The 27,761-nt window shown below is 30.2% G+C and overlaps 1 protein-coding gene and 1 pseudogene across 2 annotated transcripts; one reads left to right on the top strand and one right to left on the bottom strand.

Moving 5' to 3' along the window:
* Window positions 1-3,385: 3,385 nt before the first annotated feature.
* On the bottom strand, window positions 3,386-4,045 carry LOC111619185 (annotated as a pseudogene).
* Window positions 4,046-8,636: 4,591 nt separating this feature from the next.
* On the top strand, window positions 8,637-24,469 carry LOC111619192 (sodium channel and clathrin linker 1-like). 2 transcript variants are annotated; one of them, XM_023360879.1, is made up of 6 exons: window positions 8,638-8,886; window positions 16,811-16,938; window positions 17,031-17,193; window positions 19,087-19,188; window positions 20,357-20,466; window positions 24,350-24,469. In XM_023360879.1, the coding sequence occupies exons 1-6, from the start codon at window positions 8,674-8,676 to the stop codon at window positions 24,447-24,449; spliced, it is 816 nt and encodes a 271-aa protein (XP_023216647.1). In that variant the 5' UTR covers window positions 8,638-8,673; the 3' UTR covers window positions 24,450-24,469. The 2 variants fall into 2 exon arrangements, with proteins under 2 accessions (XP_023216648.1, XP_023216647.1); XM_023360880.1 differs by lacking the exon at window positions 19,087-19,188 and having other exon boundaries at window positions 8,637-8,886.
* The last annotated feature ends 3,292 nt before the right edge of the window (window positions 24,470-27,761 follow it).

Below are 27,761 nucleotides of genomic sequence, written 5' to 3'. Positions count from 1 at the left end.
TACAGTCGACCCCCCTATAATTACGGTCCCTATAGTTACGATTCCTATAAAACTACGAAAAAATTGCTACCGGTATCCGTAAAAAATAGTAAAAGTTCCCTATAAACACCTCAAACGTCATCGGGAAGCCGAACTACTTTCCCGCCGTCCGTAGCGCCACGCTACGGAGAGATTTCTATCGTCTGGACAGTATTATATAAATTATATATAAATTAGGTACTGTACATATAATTATATATTAATTATATATAAATTAGGTACTGTATATATAATTATATATTAACTTATTGTAACTTTGTTATAATTAAATATATAATTTCCGCCGTCTAGCGTGGCGCCACGCTACGGAGATTTTACGCTAACTATCGTCTGTAGAATATGTAAATTAGGTACCGTAAGTCTAATACAGTACTGTAATTTTATACATTTCTTGTGAAAGAAACATTTCTTATTCAACGGCGATTAAAATTATTTATATTAATGATGTCTCTGAAGTTCAAGGAACTATTGGCAGAAAAATAAGTTGTTAGAAATCGGTCGCGGTTTGCTGAGCTGTTCCGCGACGAAAACAATGTTGAGCAATGGTGATGTCGAATGGTGACACTCGGTAAGTAATCCTACAATTTTTTGTTTATAGCGTAGTTTTTACGGATTATTTCCAAAAAAATATATACAGTACGTATTTTGTAAATGTTGAGTCGGATTAGTCTAGAATCGATTAATTTTATGGAAGAAAACCTTTCAATCAGCTGTAGTCCGTAAACTTGACACGTGTCGGGCTGTGATTGGAACGACTCGTAAGAAATCGGATTCCTAAAGAATGGAACGTATCTATATCTTATAGGGGGGTCGACTGTACAGTTTAGATTTTAGATGTTATCTACTGTCTTCTGTGTAATTGTTTTATTTAATCCTATATATTTTTTATTTTTGATTTGAGGAAATTATAACTCTGTCTTTGATATTAATAGTAAAAATTAAATGAAAATGAAGATTTCTCCCCTTTCATAACAATTATACACAGATACCATAATCTGAGCATTTGTTTTGTTATAAGAATTTTATTCCTTAAAAGATATGAACTTGTAAAGTACTATATTATTTTTACGCCTTTTACAATGATTATCGACACGACTGTGTGCCGGAAATAGTTGGAACACCTTTATAGCTATCAGACGCCTCTTGTCATTCACTGCTACGAAGCTCACCACGTTTGTTGCTAACAGAAGCTCACCTCTGTCATCTTCACTTGAGGTACAATGTTTATACTGTGAGGTGACGTCACAATTATGACTGAATCCCTCCCCTCATTTACATACTTATCGCTAACAATAACTTTTCCTGTTTGCCTGGCAGTCTATTTTCCGACAATACTCTCTAACCTTTTACATTATTCTTTTTGACAATTTTTGGGATGTTTTCTTGATTAAGGTTTAGCAAGTTCCTAAGTTGTGCTTGTGGGGTCTCCCCCTCTTCTCGGTGCAGACTTACTTTTTTCCGCTCAGGAGTGCAAGTGTGCGCGAGTTTTTTTTTTTTTTACAGCACTTTTTCTTGTTGGTGAGTTCATTCTTTCTTCTGTTTTAAGTTTCTAAGGTGAGTGGCGAGGAAACCTTCATCCTAACAAAACATAAGCCCCAAACAAAAATAGAATAAAAAGCAAAATAAAAGTAACTAAAAATAATGCTCTGACTTGGTTCCTTACAAACTCTACTTATTGGACTGGAATGATGTAGTAAACACTTCAATCAAAAGCCTTAAATTATTTTCTAATAAAGGTAATTCAAAAAAGCTTTTTTGACTAATGTTTTCAATTTGCAATTGGAGATCTTCAGGCCTTGATTCTATATTTTATGATGGAATGATTAAATTGAACAATGATTTTTTTTTTAAAATTAAATGAAAGAGATTTTGAGATACATAAAAATAAAAGTAACATTAAATATAAAATTACAAAATACACAATTAAAATAAATATTTGAAGATTACATAACAATAACTGAGAACTTTTTCGTTATACTGTCCTTACGTTATATTTGGTCACATGGTCATATAAGGATCGTTATATGTATGATAGTTGTTTTTTGTCTTTAAAATTTATGCAATGGCCCTTTTTCTCAGATTTAAATATTTCTAATGCTTCTAGTATCTTGATGGAGTTGGCGTGCTTTGATGATCATAGCCATTCGAGAAAGGCGTGCACCTCATTAGCTGTTGTGTATATGGCTAGGGCAGTGTTTAGTTTCTTTTTGTCAATATTGTGGGACAATATTCTGATTTAAAAGTCCAGAGCAGTGATGTTGAACTGTTGATTATGTCCCTTGACAATTTGTCAGCCCAGGGGCATTGTCATTGATTCCAATGATGTGACAGGTGGTGATCAATGGAGAATTGAAGATAAAGTTGGCTGTATGAGTAAAAGCACAAGGGAGGAAGAGACGGATCTTCGTGCTGCTAAGTTTTAGGCGAGGTAATCAATCCCCTTTGGGTGAAGAAAATCTGTCTTTGAAACATGGGCTTTTATTAACATAGCCTTTCAGTTGGTCATCCCAATTGGTTTTGGACCTGTCTTTGTTCTTTGTGTGGTCACTTATCTGTTGCTAGGTGCAACACAATCTTTATGTAGAATATTGGAGAGGTCAATATCAATGTTTAATCTGATCTGAACTGGAAATGGCTGATCTTAAGATAAATAAAGTAACAAAACAAATGTAATGTAAAATAAACAATGTATATCCTTCATGACTTGTTTATTGTACAAAAAAAGTATTTTTGGCTTTCCTTTTTCTTGTTCAAAAAAATTTTTTTAAGTAAATTTACATTAAATTTACATTTGCATATTTAATGTGCAGTAGGGCAGAGCACTCACTGAGTTCAGTGTTATAACTCAGTGACCTCTCCATCCTTCTATACAATATTTGGCATGAGTATCAATCTATAGTATATTAATGTGTTACTTAACCTGTAGAAAAAAGAGATGCTTTTCATTCAAATTTATTACTTGCACAGTTCACATCCCAAAATACTATCATTGGTCTATTATTGGTTGTAATTTTACAATCATTAAAATTATTTACTAACTCCTTTAGTTTTGACAATGATATCTTTTGGCATTTTTTTTTTTAACCAATAAGCTATCCAATGTTGCCACCAGTAATTCTTCCTCACCTTCATGAGCAATGGGATTTTCTTTTATTATTAAGTTATAATGTTAAATGTAATGAAATTTATAATATATCATTTATATTAATTATTGTGCAATTCAACAACAGGCAATCAATATTGTCAAAATATTTATTATTAATTAAAAATATTACACTGAAAGAGAAATGGGCCAATTCCAAATTGTTGCCACAGAGTAGGCAGAGCGTAATTGTCCAGAATTGCTTTATAGCCCTTGGCTCTCAAAGTTCTGAGCACAAAAATAGAGAGCCAAGACCAAACCACAAAAAACAGGACCATACGAATTCAGAAAAACAGGAGAATTTCCTCCTTTGCCAAATTTTACAGTAGGAACAATACACTCCAGTAAGTAGTGTTCACCAGACAATCTCTAATCCATACACATCCATTGGATCTCCATAATGTGTAGCATGATTCATTGCTTCACAAGATGTCTTTCCATTGTTCCAGTGTCCACTGGCAATTGCTTTATATTACTGTAGTCAATGAGCAGCATTCCATGTAGTGATCATTTACTTATGCTCTGCAGCTTGCCCATGGAATCCAGGTGCAAACACCTCTCTATGGATGTTATGAGAGCTGACAACACTTCCCAAAGCCTGTTGCCACAGTTTCTAACAAGGACTGCCAGTTTGACCTCACCATACATTGGAGGCATCTATAATCCCAATCTGTCAGTATTTTCAGTCTTTCAGGTCAGATTTTGGGTTTTATAACTCCTTCACGTTTCCATTTCACTACAACATTGCTCACTGTTGAACACGGTATCTGGAACTTTCTAGAAACTTCAGATAGAATGGCCAAATCGATGGGCACCAATAATCATACCACATTCAGCCTCACTCAGCTTGCGTCATTTGTTCATTTTGATAGCAATAACTGTAATACACATCTACTATGGGTTTATGGTCCTTTTATTGCATCAGGATTTGCACCTTTGACGCATGGGCAAATCTGCATATGTTCAAGGAAGTGTCTGGTTATTTCTGACAATATAGTGTATATGATTGCTTTCATTTTAATTTGAATAAAATTAGAAAAATAAAGTGCAGTTTAAAAATATTAATATAATTGTATTTTAATTGTTTTGAATTATTTTTAAGTTAAATGTTGTTCTGGAAATTTGTGTGAATTTTAAAATTTAGTTTTTCAAGCTAGTAAAATGTCTTATTATATATATTTATATTACATTTCTCTTTATGAACAAAAGAACAAGTTTCTTTAACAGCATTTTATGTATTTATTAATCTATAAAAATGAATTGTTTTTTCAAATTAAATCAATTTATTAATCATAATAGGCCATAGCCTGATATAACAAGGTGTTAGGCTTACATTATATCAAATTAACTTATATCAGCATTAACAATACAGTCGACCCTCCTATAACACTGTTGATAATTCCGTTTTATATGAATTCCATGCTGTACGAGTCACTTAGATTTTACAAATACATGTGCCGGACTGCGAATGGATCACGTATTTGTAAAATCTAAGTGACTCGTACAACATGGAATTCATATAAAACGGAATTATAAACAGTGTTATAGAGGGGTCGACTGTAATCATGTAAAACTAAGTATCCTATAATTACAATACTCATGAATATCAGATTTGTTACATAAAATTAGAAAGGCTGATTACAAAAAGTTTTTGCGAAATTATATAATTGGTATATCATTGTAGTATTTGCTAAATGAAATAACTGATGCATTTGATTTTTCTGCTTAAAAGGTATTTAGCTGATTTAGTTCACCATTAATTCTTAGTTTCTGGCCTTCCTTGCACTCACAAAACATATGAAGTTTCGTCAATCTTTCTTTGCATCTTGGACAGTATGTTTTCAAGAATTCATAAATTTTATTATTTACCATAATTATCTTTTTATTTAATCTAAGTTGGATATAAAATTTCTTGATTGCAAATGGCATATTTGATAACATGTAGTTATTATTAAAAGGGTAATCTAGAATACAGTAGAGCATTGATTATCTGACTCAATTGGGGACTCAGGTTGGTCGGATAACTGAAAAGAATGAAAAAAATACATTATTAGTATAGTATATTAGTATATCGCTATTAACCAACTGTGCGTTGAATTTTCATCAATGTTAAGCCTAACAAATTTTTTAAAAAATAATAATCGTTGCTATTGTATTGTTAAAATTATTTTTAAATTTTTTTATTGCTCACAAAACAACCAACCACTCATAATTAGAAAATTAAGTCTCGTTTAAATACTGGCCTCCCTTCAATGGTCGAGCCGATGTTGTCAACTAAAACACGCAAAAATTTAACAAAAATAATAATAAAGTAGCGAAGACATAGCCAAATATTGTAGTGCCATATCACTAGCGGACATTTGAAATTTGCCAACTAGAACGGTTGGTTAACCGATGTGACGGTTAATCGGGGATCAGATAATCGATGCTCTACTGTAATGCTGTACCACTCTGGTTCTTTCGGTTGTACATTTCTTCAATGTCTTGAGATAGAGAAATTTCCAATGTATTTTGGATTAGTTGAGTTTTAATCAGGTTGCTGGTTTCTGATTTTATCAGAGGTGGAGTTATAGAAACACCAAAGTCGTTGACAATATTTGTCATTTGGTTCACCCAAGAACTTTTTTGCGGATTTTGACAGGATTTTTGATATAACAAGAACAACAGTTCAGAAGGTAAAGTTCCATTATCTCTAATCTTGAAAAGAAAATTGATGAACCTTTTTACAAAGAAGGGAGTTAATTTGAACCTGTTAAGTTCTAGCCTGTTAAATGCATATCCAAAAATGTTATAATCTAGAGTAAAAATTTTGTGGATGAATTTATTTTGAATTATGCCAAATTTTTTCCAACTTGTAAGGCTCCAAATTGGAAAGGTGTAGCCTGTGGCAGAGATGGCGAACCTATGGCACGCGTGCCATAGGTTGAAGAAATCATCTTGCACGTAACATGTTATACGATTTCAGTTTATCTTTTTCAATCAAGTTGTTTACATTTACTCTAATTACAACATATTATTTTATTTATTTAAATATAGTTTTTAAAACTCTTTTCGCCCTGTGGGCACTAAGGGGGCTTTATTTAGCAAACTCCAAATGGAACAGCCAGGTGGTGAAGAATGGATCACCACCTGAAAATTTTCTGGGGATTTTTTTGATCTTGGGTCCACAAGAGCAATAAGCTACGACTTTGACCGCTCAGCCATTTGGCCAAATTTAAATATAGTTACTAGAAGTCTAAAACTTCTGCATGTGTAATCATTTTTAAAGAAAAGTATGCTTAACATGCTTACTATGTGGCATGCAGACTCAAAAAGGTTTGCCATCCCTGGCCTATGGCATTAATAATTATTGAGTTAAACAGTCTCATGTGAATAAATATATTCTTAAGTTTACTTTGGGAAAACAACTTCACCATATTATTGATCAATAGGTTGATTTGGAAATAATTTTTTTATTTTGTTTTTTGAAAGTTAGCCTAGGAGTCAGGACTATTCCCAAAAACTTGACTTTTTGTATTATCATAAGCTGTACGTTGTTCAGATAAAAGGATGTACTTTTTTTTAGCAACTCTAGCATTGTTCCGGAAAATCATTATTTAGGATTTGCTTGGATTAATTTTTAATTTTAATTTATCGAAATATTCATGAGCTTTTTTAATTTTTCTACGAAGAACTGCAGCCGTAGGGGCAACTATCACAACATTGTCAGCATATGATATGGAGTGAACTATTTGGCCATTAATAGAAAATCCATCGTCTTCCTGGTCAAAACATTCACTATATCAAACAAAAAAAGTTAAAAAGATAAGGGGACCAAGGGTCTCCTTGTAATAAATCTCCATTCATTTGTATGGATGGCCATTCCCTGTAAAAGTGTTTAATTTTCAAATTATAATGACCGAATAATTCCCCAATTATTCTTACTATGTTATCATCTGCACCATATTTAATTAATTTATTTCTGTGATTATTACAATATTACAAATCATACGTTTTTTCTATATCCAAAAATAATGCGAAAACTTTGTGTCTTTTTTTATCCAACTGAAGTTGGACTAGAGCAATTAGTGTAAATAAAGCAATCTGGATACCTCCATTCTTTGTAAATGCAAACTGTGTATAGTTTAAGTAGTTATTTTGATCAATCCAATTGGTGAACTTTTGAGATTAGCACTGATATAAATAATTTTCGAAAGCTCAACAAGAGGGCAATTGGATGATAATTAGCTGGACAATTTCTCTCGTCCTTTTTGAATATCATTTGAAAAATAACTGTTTTAATCTTTAGGAATAGTACCAGAGTTATAAAATTTATTATATTGGATAACTAAAAACTTGATGGCATCTGTTGGGAGATTTTTGATTATATAGTTAGGAATTGTCAGTGCCGGGAGTCTATTTTTCTCTTAGCTTTTTAATACAATTGTGTAAATTTTCTACGTTGAATACTTCTACTGATGGTTGGTTAAAGGCTATATTAAGTTGTAGGATGACTATAATTGTTTTTATAATTGACTGAAAATTCATTGAAATACTGGCACCAATTATTATATGTTGCATAGCATTTGGTATTCATAATTGGTGACGTTTTCAAAATTTATTTATAATAATCCAAAATTTTTTGGTATCTTTTGATTTTAATAACTGATCACTCATTACTGAAAAATGTTTCTTCTTTTTTGCTTTTGTGAGGACCCGAACAGGGGTCGACTGAGAGGTCCGAATTATGGGTTCAANTAATTTTTTTTGTAATTGACTGAAAATTCATTGAAATACTGGCACCATTTATTATATGTTGCATAGCATTTGGTATTCATAATTGGTGACGTTTTTTGAAATTTATTTATAATAATCCAAAATTTTTTGGTATCTTTTGATTTTAATAACTGATCACTCCTTACTGAAAAATATTTCTTTGTTTTTTTGCTTTCACCATTATATCACCCCATAATAACTCAGATCAATCCTTGAAAGAATATTTGGGAAACAAGAAAAGGTATCTGTTCTTGTTTTCTAAATATTCTTTCAAGGATTGATCCACATTTGTATTTCTGAAATGTTGTAAACTTTGTTGTTTTTTGATCTTGTGGTGGTAACAATTATTATCAAACCATATATTGTACTCTCTTATTATTAAAACAGCTTTTATAGTGATACAAATTTATTATCCTCAGCAGATTATCATAATTTTGTATAGGAGTATTATATATCTCGGAATCCAGAATCTCTCATAGTTTATTATTTATTTTAGTTTTAAATTTTAACAGATTGAATCGTCATCCAGTGTTCTTTTTGTGAGTTTGACTGTTTTATAAAAATGAATTGTAATTGTTGTTAAATTCAATATTTTGTAAGAAAATTAAGAATATTGTTAACAAAATATAGAAAATTTTAGTTTAAATACAGTAATTATCTCTTCACTATATTTTTTATAAAACTTTAAAATTTATATTAGGCAATTGTTTTAACTTAATAACATTTCTAGAATTTCCATGAGCATGGATAACAGTATTGCATTATTGAATGTGACTTCTGGTGATGAAAATAAAAAGGAATCTCAAAAAATTACATTATTAGAAGAAAATGAAATACTTTTAAGAAAACAAATTGGAGAATTACAGGAATGCCTTAAGGAACAAGAGAAAAAGCTCAAATCTGTGCAGGAAGAACAAAATAAAGTAATTCAGTTGGAATCGGAAGTATCGGTATGAAAATTAATTTATTACTATTGTTATTTCATTTAAATTTTCAGTTATCAGTTAATAAAGTATTAATAAAATGTAAGTTGATAACATAGTTTATAACATTTTTTTAACATAATTAGTTTAAAATTCTTTTATATTTAATTAAATTATACAGAATATATTTATATTTCCTCTTTCAGTATATTATTTAATATTTCCTAAAGTTTTTGTTCATAAGTAAACATTTTTATATTTTTCATGTTTATTTAGTTGAAACTTTACATAGGAAGGATAGAGTATATGCCTGTACTTTTTGTAAAATTGAATTTCTAAAGTAATTTACTTTTATAATACAGTATTTAAATTTGTATATTTTTCAAGCCTAAATAATTTGATAGCTTAATTATAGGAATTATTAGTTTAATTAAATTTTCTCCTGATATCATTAATTTATCTTTAGAAGCTTCTTGCTTTATTTATGTAAAATTTAGCAAACAGTTTTTTTATATAATTATTAATCAATTTCATATTCTATTATATTAAAATGGTACAATGATGTTTTATAATGCATATTATCAGCAAATTTAAACAATAATCTATTAATAATAATATAACAGTAGTATTATTTCCTGATCAATTTACTTATCACAGTTTCTAATGTGTATCAGAAGTTTAAATTTCATTGCGAAAAATTACTTTTTTGCTACAGTTAAACATTAATTTGAAATTAAAAAAAAAATAGTTAAAACGTTTTCCTTTTTTTTAAATTTAATTATTTGTTATAAAAGAGCTTCCTGTCTCAAAAATTGTTGAAACTAAAATTTCTACTATAGTATTTGAGATTTTAGGTTTTTTTAATTATTTGTATTTGTAATATGGAAAAACATCTGTTCTACAATATTATTTTTTTTAAAACGAATAAAGAATGTTATGTAGATAAAGGTAAAATAACAAAATAAATGCATTGTATAACATATGTGAGAAACCAGTGACTAATAGGGCGAGTGGTTCCCTAAAAACCTCTTAATTAATCGGCACCGGTTTGGCGAAAACCACTCATTTTGTCTCTGGATGGCTTAAACAGTCGAGTGGGGAGCACAATGATTGAGTTGACAGGGTGTCTGTTTTCGAGTAAGACAGGCAGCCAGGTAAAAACATAACAAAAGTTTAATATATCTAAATCTTCAACTACAAGCTACACATGCATATATACCACTAAATGTACAGTACATGACTAAACAGTTAAGTACATTGCTCGTGATAGGATTTCCCATCCTATCTTCATTTAGAGAGAGAGTGTACATATGGGCTAACAAAATACCTCTGAGAGAAAACTGTTGTACTCTGTATCCCTGGAGGAATATAGAACATTTGACTGGTAGTATGACTGGTAGATCTTCTGTGTTCTGGGTATGGCTGCCTGAATAGGGTGAGACAGGAGACCTGTGTCACCTGACCCAAGTAGTACAGAGTGGTGGAATCTACTCTGTACTACTTGGGATGTGTCTGCCTGGCTATGGTGTCTGGTGATGTCTGCCCTGTCGGATCTCGGGGGATATCTGCCTGGGACTTAAGTTCTAGCCTCTTTTATACTCTCCAGTCTGGGAAAAACCCATCAGGTGATTGGATGTTTGGAGACAAAGTTGCAGCTGTGAGGTTAGAGGTTGCTGTCAATGATACTAAATTGTTGTTTTCACAGAGCTGACGATACCATATTTGGTTGAAGATCTGTACGATTCCTTCTGTTTACTTGTTCGACAGTTGACTTCCCCTCTTATAACAATAGTCTGTTATCGTTTCACACTAGCTTATTATAAATCTTTAACATTTGTTGATGAAAAGGGTGATATTCAAACCATTTAATGTGCAATGTTTTCTTAATGATTGAAATGGAGAAATAGGCTAAAAATTTCCTTAAATTAGGGCAGAATCAGTTCTGCCATCTCACACATACATAGTTGACTCAATGTAACAAGGTCCTTACAGTCCAGAAAATTTTACCCTATTGTATAAGATGCTGTATTACAAGGAAATACTTTCTACCAGGCTGTCTGTCACATGACAGCCATAGTTTGTCATCTTACTGTTCACCCTATTCATGTACTCTGTTTTTGTTCTGCTTTTTCTGTGTTAATATAACCAAGGGTTAAGTATTTATGCAGTGGCATATTTGACAAGATATTTCAGATTGACCCTACTGATTTTGAATTGTTCTGTTAATTAACTTTCAATTTGACTGAGTAGTCTATAAATAAGATAATAAAAGCAACAGGATTTGAAGAGGTTAGACAATAAATTTTACAGGCTGTCCATTTTCTATTGAAATATATTGTGTTAAATCAGCAAAAATAAATATATTTATACTGTATATGTTCATGTTAGCATATACATTACTACACTTATGGATTAAGTTAGAAATTTTATTATGTTCAAATTATTTTTGATGATATACAGTTGACCCCCCTATAAGATATAGATACGTTCCAATTTATTAGGAATCCGATTTCTTACAAGTCGTTCCAATCACAGCCCGACACGTGTCAAGTTTACGGACTACGGCTGATTGAAAGGTTTTCTTCCATAAAATTAATCGATTCTACACTAATCCGACTCAACATTTCCAAAATACGTATATTTTTTCGTAGTTTTATAGGAATCATAATTATAGGGACCGTAATTATAGGGGGGTCGACTGTATTTAAATACCAATATTTAAAAAAATATGTACTGTACATATGACAAACTAATCCCATAATAACAAAAACAGTTTCATTCATTACAGACTTTCCTTGAAGGCAACAAATGGAGCTAGAATTTATCTTTCCTATTGACAAATTTTCTCCAGAACTGCTAGTCTGTCATTTACATTTAAGTAACATAAAATGGTCTACAGGTATACCTCGCCTTACGTCGGTAATTGGTTCCAGGAAAACGACGTAAGTCGAATTTACTTGTCTCCGAATCTACTTGTCACTAGGCTAAACCATAAATTACCATTCCTGGTTTTGTATTTTATTTATTAATGCATTTTTAATAATATATGGTTAATAAAAATCTATTTTAAGCTTACAAACAAATAAATTTTAGTTTTTAATATATTACAGAAAAAAGTATTCTAAATTTACGAATGCATGTACAGTAAATACAGAACATACTACTATATATTTTAATATGATTTTATGTGCTTTAAACGCTTTTCTAGTGATATTATGACTTCAGTATTTGTGGCGGACGGACGTAAACTCAAATAAAATGACTTAAACTTGATATTTATTTTTCCATATACTTTTTTGACAAACGACGTATAATCGGGAACGACGTAAGTCGAGGTATGCCTGTAATTGTATCATATTATGTTTAAAAAATATTTTTAAAGTATACATGTGTATATGGTGACATACTAATTCCAAAGTGACAGATATGCTTTCATTCATATTCTCAATGCTTTTAAATCTTTATCAGCAAAACAATTCAAATACAAATATAATTTTCTCTTAATAAGTCAAATGGTATATGTATTGGGTTGTTCGGAAAGTAATTTCATTTTTTTCCGTGGAAAAAAACAATATTTTTATAATAAATAAATATTTTATTGAATTATATATTGACCAGTTTGGTCAAATACCTGTTGTCATTGTTTCTGGTAGTAGCATGATTTCACATTTATAAAAGTTTTGATCGTTGCTTACAAAAAACTGATTCAAGTGATTTTTGACATTGTCATTTCAAGTAAATGTCTTACAGTTAAAAAAAATTTGTATAGACCGGAACAAGTAATAATCTGTGTGTGCTCGATCTGGCTAATATGGTTGGTGTGATAGCACGTCCCATCTAAGTTATAACAGTTTCTGACGAGTTACCAAACGTGTGTGAAATTTGACATTATCGTGGTAAAACACTACACTGGTTATGTTGATCAATTCTGGCTGCCTTTTCTCTTTCATGATATTACTCAATTTGTTTATTTGATGGCAGTACACTTTTAAATCAGTTGTTAAATTGTCTTGTAAAAGCTCCAAAACAAAATTTCCTTAAAATCCCACCAAAGAGAGCATCTCTCTTTTTAGAACATGTGGAACCCATATATCAAGTTTTGAAACAAAACCAATTTGTTTCAAGTAATCATAAACGGTTCAATTTTGTGAGGATCCAAATTCGGACTTTTTGTGTGTTTATATCCTTTCATTCAATAGTGTCATTTCACATTGTAGCTATACTTTCATTCAATAACTGTCAACTTTTACACCTGGGAGCTAAACATCTGCTAAGTTCTCAGACTTAATAACGACGCTTACTCAGCACCTTTCGATCTAATATTTTCGTTTCAACACTCCAACATGAAAAACAGACAACAAAGTGAGGCAGTCGTCGCCCGTCTTTTGAAAGAGACGTTGTAACTCGTACCTTGTCCTAAGTGCCTCAATATTCGGATATATGTGAATTTATCATTTTATTCTATGTTTTTCTATCCTACTAAAATATCATTGAAACTCATCGTAACATCATCGAACACCTTTGCGGATACTTTACGTTCTATCATTCTTACGGATACTTCCTCTACCGGATACAAGAACTGACATCCCAAACTTTCCTTCACCCAGAAAGCTCGAGAATCTCAATTAAGACAGCAAAAACAAAAGGTATTTATCGACACGCACAATGTATGTAAACTCTCTCTCTCAAATCGGAAAAAACCGTAATATCGTAATATTGAATACTTATAAAACCGTAGAAATGTATCTAACAGCAGCCCTAATGTATAGTTTATCGTTAATCATTAAACAGTGGTTACAAGCGTCTGAGTAAGTCACTTCCGGTGCGCTGTCTCTCCTTCCATCCCGACTTTGATTGCTCCATTTGCTCACACACGCGACCGCTCACACGCCCGAACGAAACGGTTTCTGTGTCTAGCCATGAAGACACAGTGGTGTCAGTCCTGACGAAACCTGTCATTGCGATCTTTGCCAACGCAAGTCGACCCTTCAGTCACGTGGTGCCGGAGTATAGGGAGGCCCTTCGGCATTGTCACAATTTGATAAATTTAATCTCTTAGTGATTTCACGTGTTGTTATTCAGCAGTTTGCTTCAATCAGTATCTTTATTTTGTTTTCATTGGCTTCAACTGGCCATCCAGAACGTGGTGCATCTTCAATATTGAAATTGCCAGAACGAAATTTTGTAAACCAGTTTTGGTACTGTCTTTCTCTCAACACATCTTTTCCATACACATCACACAATTTTTTTCTCGCTTGAACAGCATTTTCAGTTGAGCGTTTACCTTTTCAATAATAAAAGAGCAAAATATGCCAAAAATGCTGCTTTTGATCTTCATATTTGATGGGACACAAAAAATAAACAATTGCACAAAATCTAACAAAATTTTTTTATAAATAAGCCTTAAAATGCTAGCTGACAAAATATATAATGATAATATGGTTTAGAATGAAAATGACGGAAAAAATACGACTAATCCTCTAGTGGTAAAAAAACAAACTTACTTTCCGAACAATCCAATATATACAGTATATGATAGGACTTATAAAAGACAGGAGGAGGAGGAAGAACATATATTTTTTTTGAACTAAATAAAACTTTCAATTAAAAGTAAATTTTTCAATTTGTTAGTTAAAATTAGCATAACTTTAATTGGTGTTAAGGATATCAATTACATTATAAAATTATTATTAAACAAATTTAGTACAGTGGAATCCCGGTTAACGAACGTCCTGGTTAACGACCAAATCGATTAACAAACTTTTATTTTGCAAAAATTTTGTATCGGATAACGAACGTAACGGTATTTTGTGTCAAATTTTAGTTGGTGTTAGGCATACACGAGTTAAACATTGCTTTTCCGAGTGTTTGTGCTATACTTCTTTTTTCAGTTTTGTGATTTATATATTTAATCAATATGGCATCAAAGAAAGAAAAAAGTCATAGTGGCAATAGAAAACGACAAATGTGCTATCGCATTTGAGAAAAATTTTGATTAAAAGAGTAAGACAATCAACTTTAGATCAATTTCTTGTTCCTTACAGAAAGAGTTTGTTTCTTTGTTAAGTTATGGCAATGCAACACTTGGGCGATCTGACTAGGGGGAATGCCTTCTGGGAGGTGTTTTTAAGGGAAACTGGCCCCTATTTAGGGAAACCCCGGACGTGGAGAAACCCCAGAAAACTCCACTAAGGGCATCGTGCCCTTATGAGCGAGATGTGAACCCACGAACGAACTCCCCGTGTTCAAGGTACAAAGACCACTTAACCACTGGTGGGTTTTTTACCTAAAGAGACTTCGACTCGAAGAATCTTCCGATGAAGTGCTACCTGTTATTTTTTTTGAGGGGATTCCCCTTTTAAGCATTAAGGTTCGTATATCTCCACTTTTCTGCCATCAACTACAACAAACGAAGGTATTATTAAACAAAGTTTACATGTTTTTTGCTGTAATGATAGATACTATGTTTTCCTACATTTTCATCAAAGAAAATTACTGTATATTTCAAATAAAATGACAAAAATTTCGGAGACTAGAATGGATTAATTGCATTTGCATTAATTTCTATGGGAAAAATTGCTTCGGTTAATGAACAATTCAGTTAACGAACAGAGTCGCGGAACGGTTTAAGTTCGTTAACTGGGGTTTCACTGTATTTTGTAACTGTTTTTATCTCATCATATATTTTTATATGAAAGAAATACTTCAGTATAAATATTTTGAAAATATTAAAGTAATGTTTGTTTGCATGTATATACATGGTGATCATAGTTAATGCAGTAATGTCTGGAAAGATATGTTGCAATCCAAATGCAACCAACTTTTGTATGCTGATGTTTCAGAACAGAAAGAAAGTTCTGTGGAGGAATTTAGTTATAAAATTTATCACTATAGGTCTAGTGGTGCTGCATGGACAGCTTTTTACACCTAGAAATTTCTGTCTGTAGTATGGTCTTAACTTTCATTCTGTCCTATCTCGCTTTCTTTCACCTTCCACCTCAATTTTTCCTAAAACTTTTATTCTTCTTTCCTATTCATGGCTATACCAAAGAGTGCAGCCAATAAACAATTCTAGTGTCTGTAGTATTGTTTTTTTCCACTTGTGCCATAAGATCCTTATTGGTGAATTTTGGTACTAAAGTTTATTCTGTGAAAACCTTTTCTGCATGTTTTGAAACATCAGCATACAAAATTTGGTTGTTTGGACTGTTGGACATTTCTCCAGACAGTGTTGAATGGAACTACTTTAATTAGGATTATCATATATGTAATCTTTAATTCAATACAAAAATATACACTAGTGTCAAAAATTGTATGTAAATCAGGTGATATTCTATTATATAAATATCATGTAAATAAGGCATGATAGCAGTGCATCCATGCAACAACATTAATGCACTATATATACAGTAAAATTCTTTCTGACAATCATCTGTTAGGACCTGCTAACAGGAAGTGTTCCTGACACATATGTGTTTGACCTGAAGCTTAGCTTATCAGGCATGCCTCAAAGAAGGCATTTGGATGATTCATTGCAATGGGGGACTGTTTGTTTCTATATTTTTGCTACCTGCATTTAATTTTGAACACAAATATATTTTCATGTATTATGCTTATTTTCCTCTTTGTGTTGTTGATTGTATAAAGAAATTAATTAATATATTGTAATTAAAGATTGATTCATTAATATCTTTATTTAGAATATAATAATGGATCAATTTGCTAAAATTTGCTGAAAAGTAGAAGCATAAAATATTAAAAATAATTTGTGATTTTAAATATCTTAAATCTTGAAAGATGAATAATAAAAGTATTGATATAGTTTAAAAATATAATTTATCATCAATTAATTTATATATATATATATAACATGATAGCAACTTTACATATGAAATTATGTATTTTCAATATATTTATTAAAGAAAATAATGTTGCAAAAATTGTTCTATAGAGTTTAAGACGTATGATAGAAATAAAAATAAAAGATTGGACAGTAACAGAAGAAAAAGCATTAGAAATCATGAAGAACATTAAAGATAATTTTAAGAAGAGAGAGAATGATGTGACAATAGAATCGAAGTAAATAAACTTATTCAGAATTAAAGTATTAATATTTAGTACAGAAGCAAATATTTAATTTCTAGTTAACTTCTAAACTTTTGTTTGATTAGGAAATGTATTGATAGCAAAAAGCAGGAAATTACATACTTGAAAGAAAAATTACAGTCAACACAAATTGATTATGAAAAGAAGAAAAAGCAATTGGAGAAAATAAATGAAGAATTAGAAAAAAGAGAAAAGTTGTTATTAGAATATCAAGAAAGAGTAAACAAGGTAAATAATATGATACCTTTAAGTTTATTAATATTTCTAACTCTATTGATATTGATTTTGAATTTTGAGAAAAAATAAGGGAAATTTTCATTTAAAACATGACTAAAAAATTCCAAATTAAATCTCTAATATTTCAAAATCAGTTATAGTTGATCTAAGTTTCTAAATGTTAAATTAAAAATAATGAAATAGGATTTATGCAGACAGTTATATGCTACAATTAAAAAAATTTGTTTAGAAAATATCACTGAAAAAAATTGAAATTTTATTTCAATGGTTCATTATTTCAAATATTTTAATAATTTAAAAAATTTTTGCATATAAATAAAAAAACTAAAATGAATTAAATTTTAAAAAATACTTATTTAATTAAAAAAATTTTTACAAACATAAAAATGGTCCTGTGCATCAATGATAAAGTGGTTGATTCATTAGTGATAGTATACTTTTCAGTGAGTTAGTCATGGATGATAATATCTCATTCTTTTTCTGGTTATATTGTAACATGCAAAATAAACAATATACAAACTATTATTTAAACACCTTGGCAAACATATGAAAGGAAAATCAATTTCAAAGTTGTTTCTTCTCTATTTCAAAGCTCTGTTTTAGCAGTTCCCATTTTGACAACCCTTCTCATTTGCATTTGCCTAATTTATTGCTTCTTCTTTCAGTAATAATTTCTTTTCTAAAATTTTATTATTGACTTTAAATAAATATTTTAAGTAATAACCAACATATTAAGTTTTGTATTCTGATATCAATTAGTTAAAAATTGAATGTTTATACAGTACAGCAAATTAACTGTATTAATTTGATTTACTTTATTGTCATTCATTACAGTTACTTAGGATTTTTATTTGTAATTTAAGTTCCTCTATAATGTCACTTATGTTAAACTATAACATTTTTGTAGTTTTGGAAATTTTCTATGGGACAATGTATGCACACATTTTCAAATATTTTCTTAAATTCATGCAGTCATTAAATAGTAAACTATGAAATAAATTGATAATTCACAGTTTTTCAGTTTACTAATCACAGTTTTTGCATTTCATTTCTCATTTTATTTTGAAATTTCAACAGAACAAACAAACATCATATTTTACATAATTTACTTGAAGTTATTCAAATTTCTAAATTTATTATTATTTTCTTACATTGTTTTAAGATTATCTGTATGAAACTTTTGTAAAGTATCATACTACTTCAATTCTAAAAGACACTATTGATTTGAAGATAAATTAAGTTTGAAATTGAATTTTAATTATTTAAAAATCTTAGATTTTTAAATAAATAATTTTATTAAGTTGTTACGTAACAAGTTAGAAAAACAGTACAAATTCTATGAAACAAATAGTGTTTGACAGCTTTATTTCCATGTTCTTTGAATGCACAGTAACTATTTGTAACAATAACATTAATTGCTATGTCTTAATGTCTCAAAGATGATTTTAAACATTTAAAAATAGTTTAAATTAAATGCTAATTACTAGCAAAGCTCATTTGAATTGATGTTACTGTTGATCATAGCTGAAAATATCTGTTATTAATACATAATGCATCGTGTGTTCAGTTTGTGATGACTTCTGATTGTTGTTTTGAATTGAAAGTGCATGAATCCATTCATTCTAAGATGCACTTCTATTTCAGAGAAGTAAAAACTGGGTAAGAAAGATGTGTTTTAGAATCAATGAAATAAGGTAGTTCTTTATATCAATATACATGTATAGAATTTCATACATTTTCAGCTTGAGATTTTATAGAAATAAATATGTTGGTTAATAATGGCTATTGTAATTAGTTTAATTTAATTAACCAAATTTTAAATTGACATTATCAATATATACATTGACTGATTTAATGAATTCATTTAAGGTTTTACAGAATGAAGTTTTACAGAAAGATGAAGAAAAGCAACAATTAACAAAAGAAGTAAATGGTTTGAGAAGTAAATTAACAGATAAAATACACGAAAATGAAGTATTAGAATTGGTAAGATATTGAAACTATTGACATTTTATGAATTACAGGTTGACATTACTAATCTGGCATCATTGGGAGGGTGCTGAATTAGGTAATTTACTAGATTACCAGCAGTTAGATTAGCTGTTGAGCAAACTGTATATACTAACTATTTCATCCTGTCTTACTTTGTAAATCAGTACAAGTTGGTTAATGCAGGAAAAAGAAACATTAAATAAAAAACAAATGAAATTTTAATGTAGTATTGTGTAATTTTCAGACACTACTATAAAGTTTTTCTTAAGTTATTATAGACAATGTATGGTGGTTGTGTTTTATGCCATGAGAATCAATTCCTTTATGCAATTGGACCATGGCTGGGCTAATGGTGAGCAGGTTATAATAATTGCAGAAAAACAGTAGAAATGATTTACCAATATTTGAGTTTGTGCCAGCAGCTGATACTGCAACCAATGCCACCAAAACAGTAGTGGCAGGTCAGTACATTAAACTGGGAAATTTCAAATTATGCTTGAAGAAATTGTCCAAATTAGTGATGGTTGATCCATATAAAAAAGTAAAACATCTTATACAGTTTGGAATTATGTCACATTGTATGATGTCTATTTTCTTATTGAATTTCTTATTTTGGTAATGCTTCAATGTAATATTGTGTTGTTGAAATATTAGAACAAAAGAAAACTAAAAGGTGTTTTTCACTGAGATTAATAAATTCTGCACAAGATCAGGTCTAGAGTATTTACATTTTAAAATTATTGAAATATTTTGAAATAATTTTTTTGCAATAGATGTTTCTAATTCTATTAACAAAAATGATCTCAAATACTTTAAGCTTCTGTTACATTATAATTTATGTTGATTTTAAATAAAATTTTTAAAAATTACTTCATGAGCAATTGAATTTCTTACTGCCTCAAGTTTTATTCAGTTGTGTGTTGTTAGTTTTGTTTATAAATTTCATTTGTAATGCTAATTTTTCTGATTGTAAGGATTACATTTTTCAAAATTTTTTAACATACAAATTATACAAAATATTATTTGTAATTAAAATTACATAAGAGGGATTCTCTTATTTCTTTCAAAGTTATTATTAATTTCACTAATGTAAGTAGTATTGTATGTTTTCTAAATATGTTAAAATTTCATTTATTATTAATATGTATATTTTTTTCAATAGAATATGAATACTTTAAAAACAATATGCACTGAATTGGAAGATCAGATTCATGTTCTCGAACGATTATTGGAAACACATCAGGAAAATGAATCCAAATTAATAAAACAAAAGTATGATCTTATTGATTTTTGCTAAATTAAAAGTTACTTTTAATATTTTGTTTATAAAGTTAAGTTTAGTATATTAATTTATTATTGTTATGAATTTCATATTTGATAAATAATATCATTGTACTTTTTCTACATAAATAAATAATTTTCAACTGTTTTTTCTCACGTGTAAAAAAAATGATCATGTAAAAAAAGGATTATTTTTCTTTTGTTAACCACATTATTTCAAAATCATATAAAAATAGAGCATGTATAAGGGTGGATTAAATGAAAACAGAACAGTAGCCAGCCACAACAGTAGCCATTATTTATTTTCAAATATAATCACCAAAATTACACAAGCACTCGTCCCACTGTTGCACCAAGTGTGAATACCTTGTTCGTAGAAAGAGTTTTTGGCTGAGATGGACACTGTTCGAAACTGGTTTCAATGACTTCACTGTTCAGTTAAAAACGCCGACCCCACAATGCTTTTTTTTATTTATTTTTTATTTTTTTATATTTTAGCGGACCAAAGATGTGAAAGTCACATGGTGAAAGGTCAGGGCTGTGTGATGGGTGTTCCAACACACTCCACCGAAACTTCACAAGCATACTCAGTGTGCGAGTGGCTGTATGTGGCCGCACATTGTTGTGGAGCAAAAGCACTCCAGAGGACAACATTCCTGGTCACTTGGCTTTGATTGTTGCATGCAAATGTTCCAGGATATTGAAGTACTGATCATTGTTTGACCTTGGGCCAGGAACTCAATGAAAAGTGGGCCTTTCACATTGAAAAAAAAATGAACATTATTTTGCCCTTACTCTGCATCATCCTGGACTTCTTTGGCAGTGGGGAGCTGAGATGTTTCCACTGTTGGCTTTGTCGTTTGCTTTCTGGTTGGTAGTGATAGTACCAAGATAACGAATAACACCACGTTGTTCTTCTTTAGTCACAAATGTGATGCAGACTGATTGCCTGCCAGATGACACTCCTGGCTGACCACCAGCTCATATCACATGGTTGCGCATGTTTACCAAGGATGAGTCCATTCCTCAATAGGTTTTCTCTTCTTTCAGCTCCCGCTCTACATCTGCACACAGTTTTGTTACACTCACATACACATAAACCGAATTATGACCGCTGTTCCGTTTTCATTTGATCCACCCTAATAAAAAGAGAGATAGGTGTATTGATTTAGATGTTTTGAGAGCAATAGGTGGAGCTCTTATCAAAGTATACTGAATACAAATAAAATTGCATGAGTTTTCCCACAGGATGATAAAAACATTTTTTTGTCTTGTAATGTTTTAATGCTAAAATATTTTGAAATGATAACAATAAATTATGTATATACTATATTATAAAGGGTGAACACGCCATCATTGGAACATCAAAAATTTCTCACAAATGAAAAAACGAATAGGTAATAAAAAATTAATTTTATTTATTTTAAGATATCATATTACTTTTGTAATTACAAAACAGTTAACAATCTTCTTAAGCAGCACCATACCCTGCTGAATGGACATTATAATGAACACTAGTCATAAGCTTATGCACAAGCTCATCAAAAACTTTTATTTTGAACAACTTTGCCTGCTTTTTCAAAATTTCTTCAACAGTTGACCAATAATAATTGATTTGTTAAAGTTCTGCCATGTGTGGTAGATTGGATTCTTTTAGAACACAGTCAACACTGTTATCCGTGTCATTATTCTAATGATGTTAAGAAGGAGTACAAGTTTCAGGACCTAGCCAGAACAGTGGTTTTCAGTGCTCTAGAGCATCTTGACAAATAGAAGTGTAGAAATTCTGACCAGGAAGACTTCAAATGTGGGTAAAACTACATATCATCACAATATCCTGGAACTTGGTCAACAAACTCTTAAATTGTTGTGTGATCTAATTTATGTAAAATTTGTTTTGTGTCCTGATCTGGAGCAGTACATGGTTTAACTCTTGTAGAAATTGGAAATTCTACACTCTGCAAGTTTTCTTACATCAAGATACAGATTTTCCCTATACATATGCAAAATCAATTTATGATCAGTTCTGATGCTTAATTAACTACTAATTGCTAACAGGAGCTTCATTATTTTTTTGAATGGTGTTTATATTTTTATGATAGCTTTTAAATTTTGTTATATTTTTTTATGCTATTTAAGTTTATTTAATTATTATACAGTAGAACCTCGAAAACTTGTCCCTCGATAACTTAGCACTCCGGATAACTGGTCCACACCTTGGCAGGGCGAAAAAATCCTTAGTTAATTAATTTTCATTATAGACAGCTTTATAAAAGTATAAAAGCTCTCATAAAGTATTTTTCTGAGGTCTGTCTTATCAGGTAAATTACTGTACACAGTGTATTCATTAATTTTCATTTTCATGTAGTGGCTCTATGCCTTCATAAAGGACGTACTTTTCCTTTGTTTAAGGGTATTTGGGCAGTTTTTTATTCTCNCTAATTGCTAACAGGAGCTTCATTATTTTTTTGAATGGTGTTTATATTTTTATGATTGTTTTTAAATTTTGTTATATTTTTTTTTATGTTATTTAAGTTTATTTAATTATTATAAAAGCAATTATTAAAACAATAAACATTGTATTATGCAAATTTAAAATTTCTTTTTCTTGAAAATATGTTCCTAGATTTGTGTTTGATTATTCTTAAAGCATACAAATAAGTTTTGTTTAGTATAGTCATTTTCTTTGGTGCTAAATTAATAATAAAAGATGAAAAGTTCATTGCTTAAATCTTAATTCCTCTGAATATATTAAGAAGAAAGTTGTTTAAGTTAGCTTATTATGTTTATATTTGATATAGTTTTCAATTTCTGTTGGATAGTGAAATGGTAAATTTAATGTTTTTATTAAAATATAATTAAACTTCTAAAATTTAATGTACTAAATAATATATTAAAAGGTTAGATTCTTAGATGTTTATTCTAAATAATAGAAAATATCTTAAAATTATTTATGCGAATTAATAAAGATTGTTGAATAAATGTTATATATTTGTGTAGTTTTACTTTGTTTAAAAATGTGATTATTTAATATTCAATATTTATTTAATATAAAACATTTAATTTTTTATTCTTATTTTTTTCTTAAGGATATAGGAAATCCTTGTTAGTTCAAAATTCAAGGGACAATGTAATCATGACTTCGAATTATTGAGTTTTGAATTATGAGCTTTACATATTTCTGTACAGTATGTCAAATGCCATGTAACTGATGTAATTTATTAAGCTAATGGGATATGGTTATTTATACAGAATGCTATTTTTGTTAATCAACAATAAGAATAATATAAATAAGCTGTAGGTAAACAGCACATGTCCAGTGAAAGACTCACAGGTCACCAGATAGGTTTTATTAAAAGTAAAGCAGAATTCCTTGAAATGTAACCCAGATTATTTTTAAAGTGGCCCTAAAAGTAGTAAGTCTCCCAAATGTAGTAGCCTAGAGACCTACAAACAGTGCAGTCTGCTACTTGTAGCCCAATCTTTCAACTCTGAAATCCAGCCATATTTTATGAGATAAGAGAGAAAATAGATAGTCCATCTGTAAGGTGACACCTGAAAATGTGTTACTGTAAAAGCAAATCCATGTTGACTAGTTGAGAGTTGTTTTTGGTCTATTGTTCTCTTATAGTACAGAGGCACTTCAATTTAAATGAACAAATGAACATATTCATATCAGTTTGGATAGAATTTTTTGCTTTGAATTTCAAATTGGCCATATTTCAAACAACTGAATTCCTTAACATGTTAATCTCTATATCCGTGGCTGAGACAAAAGTACGATTCCAAACTATTAGAGTTTGAAGTAATGAGGATTTCCTATATAAGCTTTGAAAATCTAAGATTTTTGTTAAAATTATAACTTTTCTTTCAGGGAATCATGTCAGAATGATATAGAAAAACTGGAAGATGATGTAAGAAATACTCAGGAAACACTAGCTAAAGAAAAAAGAAACAGGTTTGAATTATTATGAAATATATTTAATTTTGTTAAAAATTAAGTTGANATTTGTGTAGTTTTACTTTGTTTAAAAATGTGATTATTTAGTATTCAATATTTATTTTAATATAAAACATTTAATTTTTTATTCTTATCCTTTTAAGGATATGGGAAATCCTTGTTAGTTCAAAATTCAAGGGACAAAGTAATCATGACTTCGAAATATTGAGTTTTGAATTATGAGCTTTACATATTTCTGTACAGTATGTCAAATGCCATGTAACTGATGTAATTTATTAAGCTAATAGGATATGGTTATTTATATAGAATGCTATTTTTGTTAATTAACAATAAGAATAATATAAATAAACTGGAGGTAAACAGCAGATGTCCAGTGAGAAACTCGCAGGTCACCAGATAGGTTTTATTAAAAGTAAAGCAGAATTCCTTGAAATGTAACCCAGATTATTTTTAAAGTGGCCCTAAAAGTAGTAAGTCTCCCAAATGTAGTAGCCTAGAGACCTACAAACAGTGCAGTCTACTACTTGTAGCCCAATCTTTCAACTCTGAAATCCAGCCATATTTTATGAGATAAGAGAGAAAATAGATAGTCCATCTGTAAGGTGACACCTGAAAATGTGTTACTGTAAAAGCAAATCCATGTTGACTAGTTGAGAGTTGTTTTTGGTCTATTGTTCTCTTATAGTACAGAGGCACTTCAATTTAAATGAACAAATGAACATATTCATATCAGTTTGGATAGAATTTTTCGCTTTGAATTTCAAATTGGCCATATTTCAAACAACTGAATTCCTTAACATGTTAATCTCTATATCCGTGGCTGAGACAAAAGTACGATTTCAAACTATTAGAGTTTGAAGTAATGAGGATTTCCTATATAAGCTTTGAAAATCTAAGATTTTTGTTAAAATTATAACTTTTCTTTCAGGGAATCATGTCAGAATGATATAGAAAAACTGGAAGATGATGTAAGAAATACTCAGGAAACACTAGCTAAAGAAAAAAGAAACAGGTTTGAATTATTATGAAATATATTTAATTTTGTTAAAAATTAAGTTGATTTTTTTAATTATAAAGTAGTTTTTATTCCTAAAGTTTTATTTAAATAACTTTTAAATAAATATTTTATAATTTTTTTTATTCTTATGTAACATACACATTGTATATGCATGTTTAATTTGTTCATCTTTATAAAATAAAATTTGATTTTGTAAAGAGACATTTTTCTAAGATTGCTCTGAAGAAAACTTTGAGATCATCTTTCAAACTGCAAGATTTATAAAACTATCTATTGAGTAACTACAATAGAAAATAATAGTGTATTACTTGTAGAAGAAATTGATCACAACACAGCAATTTTTAATCTTAAATAAGTTTTGAATGATAAGTCTGTTTTGTTCCAACGATTTGAAAATACTTTAAACATTTTGTGAGATAATACTTTAGGATGGACTTGTAAGTAGTGACAGCCACTCTCCTAGAGGAGTAAACCTTGATTAAAAATCCCAACCTACAGGTTGGAGGTTGAGACATGGGGCCAGCTCCCATTCCCAGAAAAGAACTTAAAAGCTAAAAAGTCCAACAAAAATAAGCCGGCTGGATAGTCAGGATGATGACAAGGGCTACGGAAAAGGACAATGATTATAGGAACATGGAATGTGCAAAGTATTAATAATAAAAAGGGACTAATTATCTCGGAATTAAACAGAATACAACAGGATATTATTGTATTAATAGAAATCAACAGGAAATGGTTATAGAGGATAAATATCTACATTTTTACAGTGGCGTACCAAAAGATATTAGAGCAAAAAGAGGAGTTTCTGTTCTGATATTGATGAAATATAAGAGAAGTGTTACATCTTGGGAAACAATAAATGAAAATATGATTAAAATTAATTTAACTCTATTCGGTATAAATATTACAATTTTGGGAATTGTGAGATCCAGAATTTTTACCGATTGTTTGCCGATTAATTGTCCTGTATTTGCCTAAAAATCTAATTAAATTTTCCTTCCTGTTGAAGTAAACATCCGTTTATTTCGAAACTAATCCCACATTCCAACTGCTAAGTTGATAGTTAGCATGGTCCTGGGGACAACTTTGACCCATTCGCATACCTTTTACCTCACAACAATTGGTCGCGTGACCGTTCTCCCACGACAAACTTATAAAAACCCCTTCCTTCCCTTTTTCGGGGGAGTCGATCATCAGCCGCCAACCAAAAGTTTCCTCAAAGTTTTCTACAACTAATATATCCGATAATTTTTAAACTCTGTCCTAGGAATTCAGTGCACCTGGATCTCCAAATCAAGTTTCCTCTAGGATAAGAAAAGAAAACATAGAGATATGGAACAAGTTTATGTGAACTTTCTCTCAGCCCTTCGCGGTTTAGGGACTCCTAAAATTTCCTTGACATTTGTAATTGTAATATCCATGTAGCTAATAAATCATTGTTTTTTTTTTTTTGTTAAATTTTGCCTCCTCATTTGCTCTTATATCGCCTGTCGTCTTACCGATGCACTCCTCCCTCCGCCACTCGACCCGAAACATTGAAGCCCGTTACAGCGGGAAAAAGAATCCTTCCATCCATCCTGACAGTGAAAAGGTTTAACAACCTGTTGCTGGATCGGGAGACCTACCCCTCCCCGGTGGTTCACAGAATATATGCTTTAAGTGACAGTGAAAATAAATTAGATAAAGATGAATTTTTTGAGAAATTAAATACTATAATAAATAAAATGGCAACAATAGAGAAATTATAATGACAGGGAATTTTAATGGCTGAATTGGTAAAAAACATAAGAACCAAATAGTTGAACCTTTTGGAGAGGATATAATAACTGATAATGGTGAAAGACTAATTGAACTATGTATGCAGAACTCCTTAAAAATAACAAATGGGTATTTCCAGCATAAAGATATACATAAATACATTCAACATCAAGACACATTGAATTCAAAATCAATATTGGATTATATCATTGTGAAACAGAATACTGCACTATCAGTCCAAGATGTCAGAATTTTTAGAGGGATTGATTGTGGAAGTGATCATTGTGATTAATAGTAAAATAAATTTTCCATACTTTTTAAAGTTGACACTAATATCAATAATGAGTTAGAAGGATAATGGATTATCAAATTCCAAGATATAATCTACTCTCTTTACAAAATGAAAGTACTCAACTATTGTACCAGAAATGACTAGATGATAAATTAGAGGAAACCTACTTTGATACAGTACAAGAATAATACAATCATATAGTGCAGAGTATACGTCAATCAGCTAAAGAAGCATTAGAAGTTAAATTCAGGAACATG

Source organism: Centruroides sculpturatus, unplaced genomic scaffold (assembly GCF_000671375.1).
Source record: "Centruroides sculpturatus isolate CEXI.00-Female unplaced genomic scaffold, Cexi_2.0 scaffold223, whole genome shotgun sequence".
Classification (NCBI taxonomy): domain Eukaryota; kingdom Metazoa; phylum Arthropoda; class Arachnida; order Scorpiones; family Buthidae; genus Centruroides; species Centruroides sculpturatus.
This window is presented reverse-complemented; position numbering and strand designations above follow the sequence as displayed.

What these genes read in the sequence shown, in the direction of transcription:
- LOC111619192 (XM_023360879.1), top strand. Translation starts at nt 8,674, where the DNA reads ATGAGCATGGATAACAGTATTGCATTATTGAATGTGACTTCTGGTGAT. An exon ending in GATGTGACAATAGAATCGAA is followed by an intron (nt 16,939 to 17,030) that starts GTAAATAAACTT and finishes TTGTTTGATTAG; the next exon opens with GAAATGTATTGATAGCAAAA. An exon ending in TCCAAATTAATAAAACAAAA is followed by an intron (nt 20,467 to 24,349) that starts GTATGATCTTAT and finishes CTTTTCTTTCAG; the next exon opens with GGAATCATGTCAGAATGATA.